This window comes from Hyaena hyaena, unplaced genomic scaffold (assembly GCF_003009895.1).
Source record: "Hyaena hyaena isolate Hyena2069 unplaced genomic scaffold, ASM300989v1 scaffold_199, whole genome shotgun sequence".
Classification (NCBI taxonomy): domain Eukaryota; kingdom Metazoa; phylum Chordata; class Mammalia; order Carnivora; family Hyaenidae; genus Hyaena; species Hyaena hyaena.
Genome location: NW_024080831.1, coordinates 1704821 through 1722546, shown reverse-complemented (window position 1 = coordinate 1722546; position 17726 = coordinate 1704821). Strand labels below are relative to the sequence as shown.

The following is a 17726-nucleotide window of genomic DNA, read 5'->3' as shown; positions in this document are numbered from 1 at the left end:
TATAGAAGATGATATTGACCAAATCTTACTTTTTTAAATAAAAAAAACACTAGTATTAGGCAATATAAATATCAATATAGTCATTACTCTGAATGACTGATTGTCCATCACATTTTAGCCTTTTTACATAAGTATGCTTGTTGACTAACCTGAAAAACCAAAGTGGGGGATTAGAGTCTTGTCACATTCTGGGAAACAAGGGAGTATGGAAAAAACACTTAGAGGAAAAAGAGCATCAAATATAGGGAGACTGGCCCTGCCTGGCAGTTTTCACTGGCAGGCAGTGAAGACTGTTTTTGCCTTTGATTCTTCCCTTTGTTTTCTTAAGCAACAGACTTTTTTTTAACAGCCAGGTTCTCCCCTCATCACCCGTGAAGCTCTTTTAGCAGCATTCTGGCAAGTAAGGAAAATGAAAGAGAACAGTCATTTTCAGATGAAGACTGTGTGTTTGTGTGTGTCTTGTCAGAATATTGCTTGTTTTTACTTTTGCCCTCAAAGCCTAAGTTAATAGAATCCTCATTCGTGTGTGTGTGTGTGTGTGTGTGTGTGTGTGTAAATATATGTGTATATGCATATTTATGAATATTTGATTTAACATTTTTGAGTATTCATTGAGTTGTTTATGAGGGAGTAGATTTCTGTTTTGTCAGTAGCATTTTTAAAGGGACAAATCATCTAGTTGAATTCTTAGGTATGTTTGTCTATTGCCTTTATTCAATTTCTTTATGTTATCTTTGCTATGTAACTAATGTCCTCAGTAGAATTAATTGACCTATGAAGATATTGGTGGCATCTGTACATAGAAAGATTAGATAGATTTTTGGTGGGGGAGCTAATCCTACTGAAGCAAATGTCTTGCCTGAATTGAGGCCAGCAGCTTGGGAGAGAAAGGATTTGCATTCTCTTCCAATTCCCTTCTTTGGGACAGCTGCTACAGAAAGCCCACCCCACCCCCACTCACTGTGTGCACTCCTGCTGGCTGAGAATTCTCATGGGAGTTCTCCTGATATATTTACATCCAGATGTAGGCCTTTTGTGCAGTGGGAATGCTTGAAGGAGAATACAAAAGGACACTGATAGTTTTTGTGGGGCTATGAGCTTGCCTAAGGCGTAAAGAAGATGTGCAAGTATATTTATATTCACAATATTTTCCTCAGTACACTTCTCTTGGTAATGTCAATTTAGCCTTTGTTAACCATGTCCTGGAGGCCTCTGAAACACATGTTATGATTTTTTTGTAGGAAATAAAAATCACATTGTATTTCTAATATTTAATCAAAATAAAGTAAAAATTGAGCATTGCTAATAAAATGAGTAGCTTTGCCAAGGAGCAAAACATACATTATGGAAATGGTTATACATTGAATTTAAGTTGAACCTGTCAGTGTTTCTGTGGATAATTTTGAGGGGATATTTTAAGATGTTCACTCTCTTGGCACCTGGGTGTCTCAGTCTGCTAATTGTTTGACTTCAGCTCAGGTCATGATCCCGCGTTTCATGAGTTAGACCCCCTTGTCAAGCTTTGTGCTGACAGCTCAGCCTGGAGCCTGCTTCGGATTCTGTCTGTCTCTCTCTACCCCTCCGCTGTGAATGCTCTGTCTCTCTCTCAAAAATAAATACACATTAAAAAAAAATAAGATATTGACCCTCAGTGTTGAAATAGCATATTTCAAAATAAAAAATTAGAACAGTTTGTTCAAGAACTTTGACATAGGAAAATTCATTTCTCCTTCACTGAGTGCCTATCAGGTTGGCTGGACATACCACCAGATATCATATTGTTAGGGTAAATTTTTCTCTACCCTTCAGAGGTTCTTCTGACTAGATTAAAAATCAAATTCAGATGAGACAGATGAACACAAGAAAGTCAAATTTAATTTCATATGTATAGAAACCCCACATACATGAGAGTTTCAAAGACAGAAAGGTAAAGTGAGATCTATATGCCATCCTGAGCTAAGGAATGGGATAGGGGTCTGGGGCTTCAGAGGGGAGGAGGGCAATTCACAGGGCAAGAAGAAGAGCAGATGTTAGGTATTTAGGTACTTGCCCTGCCATACAGATGGGTGACTTCAGATAAAATTTATCTCTGATAGTAAGGCTTATTCTGGGAAAGGCTCCCAATTTAGATTCTTTTACATAGTTTATGATGTGGGGAACAAAGGTAAAAGAAAAATCCAAATTTCCGTACAATTTACAGCCCATTGACAAGTCCGTGAGACAGGCCAAGTGACCTTCCTCCAGGAACTCGGCTGCCTCAGTGTTAATATTTTGCTGAGAGCAAAAGGCAACCTTATCTTAATATTAACCCAAACTCCAGGATTCTGTTAAGTGTCCTTTAACAAGTAGAAATTCCTTTGGAAACTTTGCTTTATTCTCTATCTCTACCGAAGACACCTCAAGATTTCTTTCTTGACCAGTTGCTCCAAACCCCAAGATTTTCATGTCAGTTAATGGAGGGGCAAAAGTTTCTCTTGAACTCACAGGGTCTTGATTGCCATCAGCTAGAAACTGTTCATGTGCCAAAGTGGCACATTTTGAGGAAACTTGTTCTGAACCCTTCAGTATCTTTGGTTAGTACTTTGCCAGAGCTCAGATTAAACCTTTTAAATCCTAATCATTTCCTAATTTCCAGATCTTTTCAGATAGGTAGACAGATAATAGAGGGAGAGAAGGAGGAAGGAAAGGGGAAAGAAAGAAAATAGCCTGCATGCATTTATTTCTTTATTCTTGTAATCAGTAATTCTTTGTAATGAAATTGCTGTCTGCTAAGCACTGCACTAGAGGTTGAAATGGCTCACTATTATACTCAGTTTTTCTCAGTCCAAACCTCTTTCTTCTTTTTTATTTTCTCTCCCAGCAAATGGCATTATCCACCCATTTATTTCATTTAACAATTTACTGAGTAACTACAGCATGCTAAGCACACTGACAGGCATGGAAGATAAAATAGTGAGTAAGATGGGACCCTGCCTTGACAGAATTTACATTCTAATGGAAGAAATAGACAAGTAAGCAGGCAACTATGTTTAAGTGTCTTAAATAAAATTTTGAGTGATGACGGATTCTTCACTTTGCTTTACCTACTCCACTCTGCCTTAGCCATACCACACAGAACCAGTCATGACCTCTACCCTGTGGCCCGCTGCCCTGGTTCAGGCGCACAGTATGTGTCTCCTGATCCCCCCCTGCTGGCCCCAGCCAGCCTTCCTAATTCTCCTTGTGTTTCAAACAGGCAGGGTTCTTCTCAAAGTTCTTTCCACTTCCATTATCCAAGGCAAAATACAAACTCCTCATGGCCTTTCTGTCCGGCTTCATTTTCTTCCTTTCTCCCATTTCTCTTTGCCCCTTTATTTCTCCCCAATACTGACCTGTTTGATTAGAGGGGGCACTGCGTGCTGTCATTTCTTCCTTTGCATATGTGTTCCTCAGTCTACTTTGTTTTCTTGAGAACAGTCTAATATATGCACTTTATGTATATATACACATCTATATCTGTATATAACTTAATATATTATTAAGAGCTCTAAAAGTTAACATGTGCTTTGATGCAGTGTTTGAATTTTCAAAAATACTTTAAGGAAATACTGTGAAAAAAATGTAGTTAATATTAAAATACCTGTATTAGCATTTACATAGTGAAAAAGCTATTTAAAAAAGAGGATGGGGAGGTGACTAAATACTAAGGTATATGAGTATAATTGAATACCAAATTGGCAAACATGGCAATGTGAATGTAAAAAATAATGCTAATCTGGAAAAAAAAAAAGCCCTGCAACATTAGTTTGCACACATACTATCTGTGTGTATGATTGAATGATAAGAGGACATATACAGATGTAGACCGATCTGTAGACAGGTAGCTTAACGTTCGCTATATTCTTTGCCCCCATGGATTTGCTTATGTTAATAATAAATATGAGAGCAATTATAAATAGTTTGGAAGGGTCTGCTCTTTGCTTTTAAAATTCTTGAAACAAAACTAAGATATAAATGCCACATTAATTACAGTTTTTTTTTTAAAAAATTGCTTCATGTATATTTAAAGAAGTCTTTCCAGATACCTGTTTTTTTTTTTTTTCTATTTTCAATTGAAAAAGACACATCTTAAGGTTTGGTGTGATTTTTTTAATCCTACCCTTTCTTTTCCATTTATGTTACTATTTTTTATTTATTGCTTTCATTGCCCTTGTTTTCTTTCTTTTTCTTTCTTTCTTTCTTTCTTTCTTTCTTTCTTTCTTTCTTTCTTTCTTTCTTTCTTTGTATTCTACTTTTCTGCTTTTGGTTTTAATTGAGCATTTTATATGATTCCATTTTTTCTCTTTTCTTAGTATATCGATTATATTTCTTTTTTTACTTTTTTCAGTGGTTGCCTTTCAATTGACAATGCACATTTATAACTAATCCAAGTCCAGTGGCAGATAACACTATAGTACTTTATGTATAGTATCAGTACCTTATAACAAAGGATTCCTAATTCTTCCCTTTTGTCCCTTTTAACATTGCTGACATTCACTTACCCATAAACTATAATCACTGAATACATTGTAATTATTATTCTTTTGGACAAATTGTTTTCTGTTAGATTGGTTAAGAATAAGAAAACTAAAACATTTATTTTACCTTAATTTATTCCTTCTCTAATGCTCTTTATGTAGATCCAGATTTATGACCTATATCACTTTTCTTCCTTCTGAAGAACTAACATTTCTTGAAAGGCAAGTCTACTGACGACATATTCTCAGAATTTTTGTTTGTCTCAGAAAGTATTTCTTCTTCACCTTTGAGACATAATTTTCCTGAATACACAATTCTAGTTTGGTGGGTTTTTTTCTTCCAACACTTTACTCTCTCCTTGCTTGTATGGTTTATAGAGAGAAGCGTAGTGTATTCTTATCCTTACGCCTCCATAGGTAAAGTGTTTTCCTTCCCTCTAACTTCTTTTAAGATTTTCTCTTTTTCTTTGATTTTCTGCAGTTTGAATATAATATGCGTAGGTGTAGATTTTTGCTGTTTGTCCTCTTCGGTGTTCTCTGAGGTTCTTGAATCAGTAGTTTGATATCAGTCATTAATTTGGGAAAATTCTCAGTCATTATAGCTGTGCAAATATTTCTTTCCCGTTTTCTCTTTCTTCTCCTTCTGGTGTTACCCTTTATATTTGTGCCACAGTTTTTGGATATTCTGTTTCAGGTCCTCCTGCCCTCAAGTTTCTTTTCTCTTTGTATTACAGTTTGGGAATTTCTATTGACATGTTATTGACACACCTAGAAGCTCACTCTCTGATTCTTTCCTCAACTATATTCAGGCTCTTGATGAGGCCATCAGAGGCATTCTTCATTTTATTCAGTGTTTTTTTGTTTTTAGCATTTTCTTTTGATCCTTTCTTAGAATTAATATTTCTCTGCTTATTATACCCATCTATCTGTATTTACGTGTTGTCGCTTTTTCCATTAAGGGCCCCCAGCATATTGATCATACGTTTTAAATTCCCATCTAATAAATCCAACATTTCTGGCATATTTGAGTTTGGTTCTGATGCTTACTGAATCTCTTCAAACTGTATTTTTTGTTTTTGTTTTTTTAGGTTGTTTTGTAACTTTGTATGGAAGGCTAGAGATGATGTACTGCATAAAAGGAACTGTGGCAAATAGGCCTTTGGTATGAAGTCCTATGCTTATTTGTCTAGGTGTGAGGCTTTGCCTACTGTTTGCTATACCTGTGGTTGTCTGACGGTGAAAGTTACGATGTCCTAGTTTTCTCTCTCTGGTTGTCTTTGGAGTTACCTAGAGACTTTTCCTAAAGTCTGAGCTGCATAGTTCTTTCCCCCTGTTATTATATAGGCATGCCCTATTGATGTAGTGATGAGGTGTGGTGGACGGGAAACATTCTTCAGTGTTGTGATCATGTTCACTCTTGCTGAGTTGTGTCTCTGGCAGTGACCATCCCAAGTACTTCTCAGTAGCCCTGTGGCACCCCTTTAAGTGAGACTGGAAGGCTACAGAGGGTTGGATGTGGTTATTTCTTTTCCTTCAGCTTGGTTAGGCTCTGGTAAAATAGTTTCTCTGGAGGGTAGTTGTATTACTTTGCGAGGGCTGCCCTCGCAAAACACCACAACTGTGTGGCTTAAACAACAAAAATTTATTGTCTCTGTTGTGGAGGCTAGAAGTCCAAGATCAAGTGTTGGGAGGGTTGTGAGAAAGTCTGTTCCGTGTTCCTCTTCTAGTTTCGGGTCATTTGCTGGCAATCTTGGTCATTCCTTAGCTTGTGGAAGCATCATCCTGATTCCAGCCTTCATTTTCACACTCATTCTTCCTTTATGTATGTTTATGTCAAAATTTCCCCTTCTTTTAAGGATGCTGGCTATGTTGGATTATGAGTCCACCCTACTCCAGTGTAACTTCATCTTAACTAATTACATCTACAAAGTTCTATTTCCAAATAAGGTCACATTGTGAGATACTGGAAGTTAGGACTTCAACATATGAATTTGCAGGGGACATAATTGAGTCCATAGCAGGCCTTGTTAAGAAGAACAGAATGCTCTGGAAGTATTTTTAAATGGCCCCTTTTCTCCTCTCTGCTACTGGAAGCATGACTGGATTTTTCTCCAGTCTTCACAATGAGAAGCTGGTGGCTCCTCGAGATAAAATTCATGAAAGTAAGGGAAGCTCCCTGCAAGACTTGGCCCCCTAGAATATTTAATTCTTCAGTTCATCTACACTGAATCTCTGACATTTTGTCATTTACGATTGAAGTTTTCCTACCCCAGTCAGTACCAGCTCCAGCGGCGGTGGCTTCTGCTCCATAGGCTGTGATCATTCATACCCACTTGTCTGTTGCTCTATAATGCACAGGTGACAGCTGGCCCTGTGACCTCAGCTCTCAGGTAGATGGAAGAAGAGTTGTTGATTTTCTGTTTGCTCAGCATTTTTCCTGTGAGGATGGAGCTGTTAACTTTCAAGCTCTTTACATGCCAGACCAGAAACTAAATGTCTCTGTTCTATATATGTTCAGAATTATACGTGGATATCATATTAGATGTATGTAGTCTGACCCAGTGTCAGTTCAAAAACTACGTCTGAAAACTGCTGAAAGAATGTCTCTGAGGTAGGGTCACAGAGCTGCATCTCTTTTGTCTCTCCAGTTCCGTCTATCACTGACGGAGAGAATGGCATCAGGTGTCTCATCCAGACCTAAAAATGTCCTCATTTAGGTATTTTGCTGAGGTGGCAGCACCTGCACCTTCCTAGTCTTTCTTTGAATTAGGCCACATTAAGACAGTTCTTACTAGAGGGATCACTGGCAGATTTTAGTGTTAGCAGAGCTTTGCAGTAGGAAGAAAGTACACGTTACAAATAACCTCAGCATTCTTCTTATTACCATTTTGAATAGTGGTATTTTGGAAATGTTGTTTTAGCTTACCCTGTGAGATCTAACTGAAGTCTGTACAACATGGGAATGATCCAGGTACACTTTATTTTTTTTTTATGTTTATTTTGGGGGAGAGAGTGTGTAAGTGGGGGTGGCACAGAGAGAGGGAGAGACTGCCAAGCAGGCTCCACACGGATTGCGAGATCATGACCTGAACCAAAATCAGGAGTCAGGCACTCAACTGACTAAGCCACCCAGGCACCCCCGGGTACACTTTATACTTGATAAGGTTATGGAACCAAATTATTTTTCTATGACAATCATTAGGCTCTTATTTCTGTTAGCTTTTAAAAGCCAATTTTACCTCTTTATGCAGGAGAACATTCAAAACAATACACTTTCTCTTTTGTGAATATCAGAGAGATAACAAAAAATTATATTAAGATCTGCGGAGGACATTTTAGATGCTAGTATCAGACTAGGGAAATGGAAAGTGAACAAGTCCCCTGAAGACCTAAATGACATCTGCTGTTACATTGATTTGATGTGGCAGAATCTTTGCCGTTAGACAGAATGGTGCCTTTGTCTGCTTTGGTCTGCACCTCATAAAAGTTGATAAGGGAGTGTGGCTGTTCCACATGAGGGATACTGTCAGCCCTGCCTGACTTAGAGAGCCGTCATGGAGAGTCACACTGTTGTGTTCCTTCTTGCAACAGGACGGGTTTCAGCCTAAGCCAGTCTCCTGTCTGGTTTGTGGGACATTACTGTTGTTACAATTCCATACGTATTTTGTAGTACTGTCTCTGCTGCCTGTAATAATGCCACTTAAAGTGTTTTTCAGGCCAATTGTCACATTCATTTATGTTTTGTTCAAAGGACATGGGATTACATTGTGACATTTTTAACATGGAATGTAAAATGGAAAGCTAGAAGCTCAGCTTAACCTTGTAAAACAACTTGATTAGAATGAAAACTCCATGGAAAATAATTGTCTTTACTCTTGTGTGTTGTGAACCATGTATTTGAGTTTTCAGTCTAAAAGGTACCAAGCAGTCATCAGTATGCCACTCCCTCTAAGGACTGGTTATATGGGGATGAGCAGAGAATTCAAGCAGTCAGGATTTAGGCTAAGCTGAGGTGGCCCTAAATTGTCAATACATGTTACAGGGAGATTGTGAAATTCTCTCCCTCAGAAATCTAGAGTAGTCTAGACTGGCCTATTTTTGTGCAATATTTAGAGTGAAGGGGAGACACTAGACCAGACTTTTTTTCATCTCCCCACAACATTTATTTTTTCAAATATTTTTATCAGCATTTAATTTTAGAGTCATTTTAATGATGTCATTTATTCAAAAGTGAAACATAGTTTATTCTTCCCAGGAACAGCCAAATGTATAAGATCATAATTTTAAATTATTTTCACAACCTGAGTAAGTGTGAATGTTTTCCCCAGCCTGAATTTCTGGGTATGGTTGGTGTACATGTATTTCACAAGGCATACACATGCTCTCTTTTGAAGCAACATAGGAAACAATGGATGTTGGTTAGGATGTGGAGTAAGGGGAACTGTCTTATACATAAGAGGGTTCTCTGGAGAACAGTATGGAGTTTCCTCAAAAAGTGAAAAATGGAGCTACCCTATATAACCCAGCAGTTATACTACTAGGTATTTACTCATAGGCTACAAGAATACTGATTTGAAGAGGCACATGCACCCCTAATATTTATAGCAGCATTATCAACAATGGCCAAACTATGGAAAGAGCCCAAGTGTCCAATGACTGATGAATGGATAAAGAAGAACAATGGAATATAACTCAGCCATCAAAAAGAATGAAATTTTGCCATTTGCAGTGATGTAGATGGAGCTAGATTATATATACTAAGCAAAATAAGTCAGAGAAAGACAAATACCACATTATTTCACTCATATGTGGAATTTAAGAAACAAAACAGATGAACAAAAGGGGGAAAAAGAGAGATGAAAGCAAGCCATAAGAGACTCTTAACTATAGAGAACAAACTGAGGGTTGAGGGAGGGAAATGGGCTAAGTGATGGGTATAAAGTAGTGCACTTCATGGAATGAGTACTAGGTGTTGTTATATGTAAGTGATCAATCCCTAATTCTACTCCTGAAACCAATATTATGATATATGTTAACTAGAATTTAAATAAAAACTTGAAATAAAAAGAATGACAAGAGAAAGCCTAGTGTGTGCCTTGTAAAAATCTACCTTTTATATATAAGTGTTTATATCTTATATAGAAATTCCCAAAAGAGTAGATAAGGCTTAGGTTTAAAACATATACTTTTGATACATTAAAGTTAACACTGGCAAAGCAGATAGCTAATAGAAGAGTAATGGAAGTAGCTTTGAGAAATGGTTATAACAAATTATATTTATGTGCAAGACTGATAAGCAGCAGTCAGAAATGGGTGTAAATGCATTCGTGTTAGTTTATTTATTAAAGTTCTCATTATGTTGATGTTGCCTGATCATTTCCCAGCAGGCATATTATTTCCCTCACAAATGAATGCATCAGAATCTATTCATCTGAGTGATTTGCTTGGTTTGATGCATATTCACGTCTTCAGTACTTGTAAAGAGTTTTGTCAATATGTGTTCTGGAGAGCATTAAATACTGGGATTTATTGGCAGATGCTTAGGTCTAGTCTTAATTTGTTCCATAGTCGTGCATTTATAAGACATAATAACAAGTCTGATGTAGATAAAATATTAACACTACCTACAATGGTATAATATGGCATAAACATCTGAAAAGTATACCAGTTCACCTTAATGTTAAGGATCATTGATTAGCATTCCCTTTTTCTTTTACATGAGAATGTTCTATTGAGACAAAACCTTGATCCTACATAAAGAACCATCATTCCCCTGTGATTATCATGTTCATTTTCTATTTGGTCCATGTAGAACTTTCTGACAGAATTCATTCATAGCTGAATCTGACTTCATAGCCCTAGTTCTTGTCATTTGCACCCCTCTATCCTGTATTTGGTTCCCCGTTTTTGAAGGCAATCCAGCACATTATTGCCAGTCAGTTCAGTTCAATTCAGTGTACATTTACCAAGTGCTTATTTTCTTTTTTTTTTTTTAATTTTTTTTTTTAATACTTTATTTATTTCCAGGAGAGAGAGAGAGAGAGCGTGAGCAGGGGAGGGTCAGAGAGAGAGGGAGTCACAGACTGAAACAGGCTCCAGGCTCCGAGCTGGCAGTCAGCACAGAGCCCGACGCGGGGCTCGAACCCACGAACCGCGAGATCATGACCTAAGCGAAAGTTGGACGCTTAACCGACTAAGCCACCCAGGCGCCCCCCCCACCAAGTGCTTACTTTCTATGTGCCAAAACTATGTGAATGTTGGGAGACATTGAATGCAGCAGTCTTTGCTCTTAGAGTTTATAGTGTAGTTGGAACCTAGACACTTAAAAAAAAAGATAATTTTCAAGTTACATAGGAAGAACTAAGGTGATGCTGTACTTAAGGAATAACTAGTTGCCTACCCAAATTCTTCATTAAAAGCAGCTGTGAAATAACGAAATGAAACTTGAGATTTACAGCCAATTTGAGGGCACACTGAATTAGCCCATCAGCAAGTATTGACAATCTCAAGCAGCAGAGCTTAATTAATGAGCTCATCAGTCAATCTCTGGTTGGGACTGAGTGTCACAAAGCTCTTAATTTAGGAAAGACTTCCTATATCTACATATAATTCCTCTTTCTGTAACTGAAGTCTCATACTGGTAAAACTAGGAGGGCTATTTACCATCATTTATTGGACATTTATAACCTAAATTGTTCTCTGTTGAGTCCAGAGATTCCCGCCTGTGACTTTTGGTGTGCTGCACACGAGTTACAGGTGAGCCTAGAGACTGATCCCCTCAGCTCTTGGGGCAGCTCATAGGGCATCCATAGTCCCCTGTGATCAATCTTACTTTGCTCTGATGGGCCATACAAATGCCGTCCTTCTTTGTGTGGGAGAAAAGCTGGAAGATGATACTTTAAACCATCTGCCTTAATGTTTCTTCAGAAAACTACTTTCCTGAGCATGTTTGTATCTTACTAACCCTATTCCAGTTCTTTATATAAGGAGCTTTAGTTGAGGTGAAGGGAAGATAGGGCTCTCAGAAGCCTTCTTTTAAAGATGATTTGTAGGCCTGTAATGAGCAGTAGTTGATTTTCTGAATAGTTCCTTTTAGCCACCGGTAGTTGAGTGTCCACCATGATAAAACTAATTCTGTATTTCTCTAGCCTTTTTTTTTTTTTTTTTTTTTTTAAAGAAAGTACTGCATCCAACATAGGGGTTGAACTCATGACCTTGAGCTCAAGAGTTGTATGTTCTACTGACTGGGCCACCCAGGCACCCTAGTATCTCTAGCTTTTGTTGTAGGTGTTCTGAATAGCGGGCTTTGGTGACTAGCTGACATACAAAATAAATGAACATATGAATATTATGTATCTTACGATTCATCCACTTTATTAATTTGTTTTAGCAGCACATAAATAACCCTTACAACATGTAGGGCACTGTTGCAGGCTTTAAAAATTTGTTAGTGAGAAGATGTCTGGTATCTATCCTCAAAGAGTTTATAGTCTTTAGATAAGAAAGATAATTAAAGAAGTAGTTACAACATGATGTGATTGGTGCTATGACGGAAGTATAGTAGGTACAATTGGTAAAACTAGAAGATGGTTTAATGCACAGAGTTATTCATGGATCATTGGTTAATTTTTGTTTCTTCCAGAGCAACAGTACAACTTTGGAATTTATTTAGAGGAGCTTTCACTGAATATTATTTCCTTAATTATTCACTGTAAACTGAGAACTGTTGTGATTTAGACTGTCTGAAATAATACACAGTTCACCCTAATACCCTAAGTAAAAGTGAGACTTTCAATTCACGATTTTATTTCACCAGAAGGGAGTCTTGCTTTTAAGGTTGACATACTTTTTACCTGTAACCTTAATGATAGATGTGATGAAATAATGCCATGCTTTTGCTATTTATGTTTTCAGGGAAGGCATTCATGTAAATCAGGAGTCGTTGCAGATGTCTCCCTCTGTTACGGAGCAGTTCATTGAGCTGTTGTGTCAGTTCGACCCAAACCAGGTTATAGAGACGCTGCAGGTCCTTGAGTGCTACCGCCTGGAAGAAACCATCCAGGTAAGAACAGGAATTTGGAGTGGACGCGAGTAAACTCATTCTGATCATTCACCAGTTTAAACGTGAGAAAAGGAGACTAACGTTACATAGCCCCTGGGATCGAACCCAAACAGTCCGCCTCCACAGTGCATGTTCTCCATTGCTGTGATAAACTGCTGCCCCTTTATTCGAGTAAAGTCAGAAACAGAAACAGCACATGTCTGTCGTTGCTTCTAGTCAAGTTTCACAGACATTCTAGCCAACACAAGCCTAGAGAAAGGAATACAATAAATATATTAAAAGGAGGAACCAGGCTTCGTTTGTAGGCGCTGAGGGGTAGATAGTCCTGTTATGCATAAGACAGACTTGGTGGCAGTCAGCAGCCTCCACACGGTCATTGCCTTGAGTCCCTTCCCTTGCTTTCTCCTGTTCCCAGATGAACACGACTGTGTGTGCACATGTGCACATACACACACACATACATATTTTAAGCTACTACCATTACATCTCCTTTCCTTTATTATCAAAACTAATGAAACCGTAACCTGTATTTTCTATGCCACCTCCCAAACTACTCACACTTTAAAATTTTTTAAATTGTAAAATATTTAAAATATATAGAAATGTGCAGAATATCAAATATGTATGTAGCCACCAACTCTGTTTTATAGATGTTCATGTTTGAACATCCGGCCTCAGATCTGCGTTGTTTGTTTTAGAAGTCATGCTCTTCCTGTTGGTTCCTGTCCCCCCCTGAGGTTACCACCCACCTGAAGGTGGAAAGTGTATTCTTCTCATCCATGTTTTTTAATTTTCCTATAAAATGCATGATACAGTCTTTCATGTTTACAGAATTTGTATTAATGGTATCATATAGAACACCTACTATTGCTAATTGCTTTTTTATTAAACTTTTTAAAATTTATCAATTTTTGGGGCGCCCGGGTGGCGTAGTTGGTTAAGCGTCCGACTTTCGCTCGGGTCATGATCTCGCGGTTCTTGGGTTCGAGCCCCGCGTCAGGCTCTGTGCTGACTGCCAGCTCAGAGCCTGGAGCCTGTTTCAGTCTGTGACTCCCTCTCTCTCTGACCCTCCCCTGCTCACGCTGTCTCTCTCTCTCTCCTAGAAATAAATAAAACATTTAAAAAAAAATTAAAAAAAAAAATAAAATAAAATAAGATTTATCAATTTTTATACATGTAGAATTAGTTCATTCATTTTAATGATCATATAACATCAATTGCATGAGTATGCCACAGTGTATTTCCCTACTGATAGACATTCATATTGTTTCCAGTCCTTTACATCCTAAATAATGCTACATTATATATCTCTGTGTGAATCTTCTTGTGTGCCCATGTGAGGTTTCTTTAAGTAATTACCTGGAAGTGGAATTCTTAGATGATAGACTAGCTTTCCTGTTACTGCCAAGTTGATCTCCTATTTGTTTCTATTCTCATCATCAGTGTTTGGTATTTGCTGTTTTTCTACATTCTAGTTGATTCCTAATATTTTTAGGCTTTTTTTTAAAGTTTATTTATGTTGAGAGAGAGAGAGCTGGGGAGGGGCATAGAGGGAGGGAGGGAGGAAGAGGGGTAGAGAGAAAGAGAGAGGGAATGAGAGAGAGAATGAATCCCAAGCAGGATCCACACCCTCAATGCAGAGCCTGACACAGGACTCAAACTTATGAACTGTGAGATCATGAACTGAGCCAAAATCAAGAGTCAGACACTTAACCGACTGAGCCATCCAGGCGCCCTACATTTTAAACTTAATTTTTTCCACTGTGATGGGTATCATTGATTACTCATGACATTGAACATCTTTTCATATGTTTAATGACTTTTGATTTTTTTCTCTGAATTATCTGTTTATATCATTTGCCCATTTTTCTACTGAGCTTTTTTGCCCTTACTGACTTGTAAAAATTCTAATTTCTGCATCTCTAATCCTTTGCTGATTTTATGTGTTGGAGATGTCTTCTCCCAGTGTGTTGTGGCATGTTTTTAAATTTGTTTTTTAGTGACATCTATTTTAATTTATCAGTCTTTTCCTTTAAGGTTTAAATTTTTGTGTGAGTCTTATTTCCTTTCTACTTTGATGGTATAAAAGATATCCTCTTATATGAGTTTTATAGCTTAGATTTTTACATTTAGGCTTTTAATCCATCTGGAATTTATTTTTGTAAACAGATCAAGGGAGGGATTTCTGTATATTTCCCCCCTGTGTATAACCAGTGGTCCATGTGGTATTTCTGGTGTCCTTTCCTTACTGATTCACAATGCCATACTGCTGTCTCCTGAACTCCCAGATATACGTGGATCTGTTTGTGGAATCTCTTCTGTTCATTTGGTCATACCTTTCCTTTTACCATTACCATATATTTTAGTTAATAAAGATTTACAAATAAGGCTTTGAAAGAAGAGTCTTCCCTCATTGTTTTTCTTTAAAATTCTATGTCTACTCTTAGGCTCTTACTATTTCATGTCAAATTAGGAATCATACTGTCAGCTTCCTTTAAAAGCAAAAAACAAAAAACAGGGGCATCTGGTCAGCTCAGTAGGTTAAGTGGCTGACTTTGGCTCAGGTCATGATCTCACGATACGTGGGTTCAAGCTCCATGTCAGACTCAGTGCTAATAGCTCAGAGCCTGGAGCCTGCTGCTGATTCTGTGTGTCCCTCTCTCTCTCTGCCCCTCCCCTGCTCTTGCTCTGTCTCTGTCTTTCAAAAATAAACAAACATTTAAAAAAACTTATAAGAACAACAAACTTCCAGCATTTTGATGAAATACATGCAATGAATTTATAGGTTACTTCAGGGAAGGTTGACATCTTAAAATGTAGAGTCTTGACAGTCAGGAACATGGTTGTCTTTTTAGAAGGCTTTTATGTTCTTTAATGAGGTTTCACCAACTTTTATATGATATATAAAGTTCTTGCACATGTTATCTTAGATTTGTTCCTAGGTACTTATACTTTTTGTTAACAATGTGGAAGGAAAGTTTTTGAAATGACATCTTTGTGGATTGCTGCTGCTGTATGTTATTAATTTTTATACATTGTTTTGTATCATAAAGAATCTGAAATCTTTCTTCATTCAAATAGTTTCTAGGTTTTTTAGTGATAGTATTATTTTTCAAGAATAATGATAGTTTTTCTTTTCTTTTATCTTTCTTTTCTTTCCTTTTTTTTTTTTTTACACATTTATACTGTTTTCTCTCTCACACCAGATGTCTAAGAGCTCCAGGATATTATTGAATAGAAACAGTGATAGTATGCATTCTTGCCTTGTTTCTGATTTTAAAGGGAATGTATCTAACATTTTACATTAAAGATGGTGTTTATTTTAAGATTTTGATAGATAATTTTTAATAAATAGAGTTCCATTCTCAGTTTGGGTAAGACTTTTGTTTTTGCTAGGAATGGGTACTGCATTTTATCACATACTTTTTTCTGCATTTATTGAGATGATCACATTTTTCTCCTTTGAACCTTTTTATATGCTAATATATTATTTGTGCCTCTCTTTTTTCTCACTGCTAAGAAAGTTTTATTCTACTTTGTTAGTCTTTTCAAAGACTATTTTGGGGTTTGTTGAAACTCTGTATTGTTTCTCTATTGTTTCTTCTCAATAGCATTATTTTCTGCACTTACTACCTTTCATTTATCTTAGCTTACTTGGTATTTCTTTTTACTAATTAGAAACTCTTGGTTTATTGATTTTTACTAAGATCTCACTTATGTGTGGGGTGCCTGCGTGGCTCAGTTGGTTAAGCATCCAACTTCGGCTCAGGTCATGATCCCACAGTTGTAAGTTCGAGCCCCACATCAGGCTCTGCTGTCAGTTCAGAGCCTGGAGCCTGCTTGGGACAATGTGTTTCCTTCTCTCTGCCCCTCTCCCGCTCACACTCTGTCTCTCAAAAAAATAAATAAATGTTAAAAATTTTTTTTAAAAAGATCTCACTTATGTGTATGTGTTACATTTTCTCCAGTGGAAATACTCAGTCAGGTAAATGACAGCCTTGAATTAAACCAGTGAAGAAAAAAGTGAATGAATATGGCTTAGTTAGAACTGTCTAGATGGGCGACTTCTAAGACTAGAAAGTCCAATATTTCATATTACACTGGAAAGTAATGTACTGCTGAGGTATGAATTCATTATTTACTGACATACTGTTTTCATCCTTAGTAGGATCATCTACACAAACAAGATTTGTGAGCAAAAATCTTGATCTTCTTTCCTAGATTACCCAGAAATATCAACTTCATGAAGTCACTGCCTATCTATTAGAGAAAAAAGGAGATATTCATGGTGCCTTCTTAATAATGCTAAAGGTAATATTTTACCGTATTGGCTTTGTCATGTTTCATTTCAGTCCTCTAGTCATCAGTCAGTCTTGTTTTTATTGAGATACAATTGACATATAACATTATGTAAGTTTTCATCAATTTGTCTTAATTTCTTGTGTGTCAAAGTAAGTTGCAGACAGTACTACATTTTACCACTATTTTATCTTGACTAAAGTTTAGTCATTGACTAGAACTCAACATTTCTTTTTGGTATACTTCTAAGGTAATGTATATGTATACATTTACATTATATATTATGTATATGTGTATATACATAATATATAATAAAATGTACAAGTCTTAAATGCAACATGTACCGAGTTTTGACACATACGTACAACTATATCCCTAGTCCGTAACAAGATAGAAAACATTAGCTTCATCAGTGAAATTTCCTTCATGTCTCTTGATACTCTTTCCCACTTTTGCCCCCACGGATAACCACTTTTCTGATTTTTTTTTTTTTTCACTGTGAATTAGTTTTACTATTTTATGCATTCCTGGGGTCATCCAAACGTAGTCTTATATAATACTTCTTTCCAATAGTAGTCTTGTATAATTCTTCTTTTACATTTTTGAGATGGATCAGTAGTTTTTTTCCCTTTCATTGCTGAATAGTATTTAATTGTATGAATATACTGCTGTTCATCCATTCTCTTGACAGTTGACACCTGGGCTATTTCTAGTTTTTGGCTATAAGAATAAAGCTTCTATGATCACTTTTGTACATAACTGTTTTCATTTCCTGGAGTCAGTACCAAGGACTGGAATCACTGGGTCACAGGATAGGTATAGGTTTAGGTTTATAAGGTATTACAAGACCTCTTTCCAAAGTGGTTATT

The 17726-nt window shown here is 37.0% G+C and overlaps 1 protein-coding gene across 5 annotated transcripts in view; it reads left to right on the top strand.

The window, feature by feature from the left end:
- Window positions 1-17726, top strand: part of VPS8 (VPS8 subunit of CORVET complex) — a 270123-nt gene that overhangs the window by 153256 nt on the left and 99141 nt on the right. For all 5 annotated transcript variants that reach the window (XM_039241686.1, XM_039241684.1, XM_039241688.1 and 2 more), the window contains 2 exons: window positions 12411-12558; window positions 16780-16869. In XM_039241686.1, the coding sequence (XP_039097617.1) occupies window positions 12411-12558; window positions 16780-16869 (238 nt within the window). The remainder of the gene's footprint in view (window positions 1-12410; window positions 12559-16779; window positions 16870-17726) is intronic.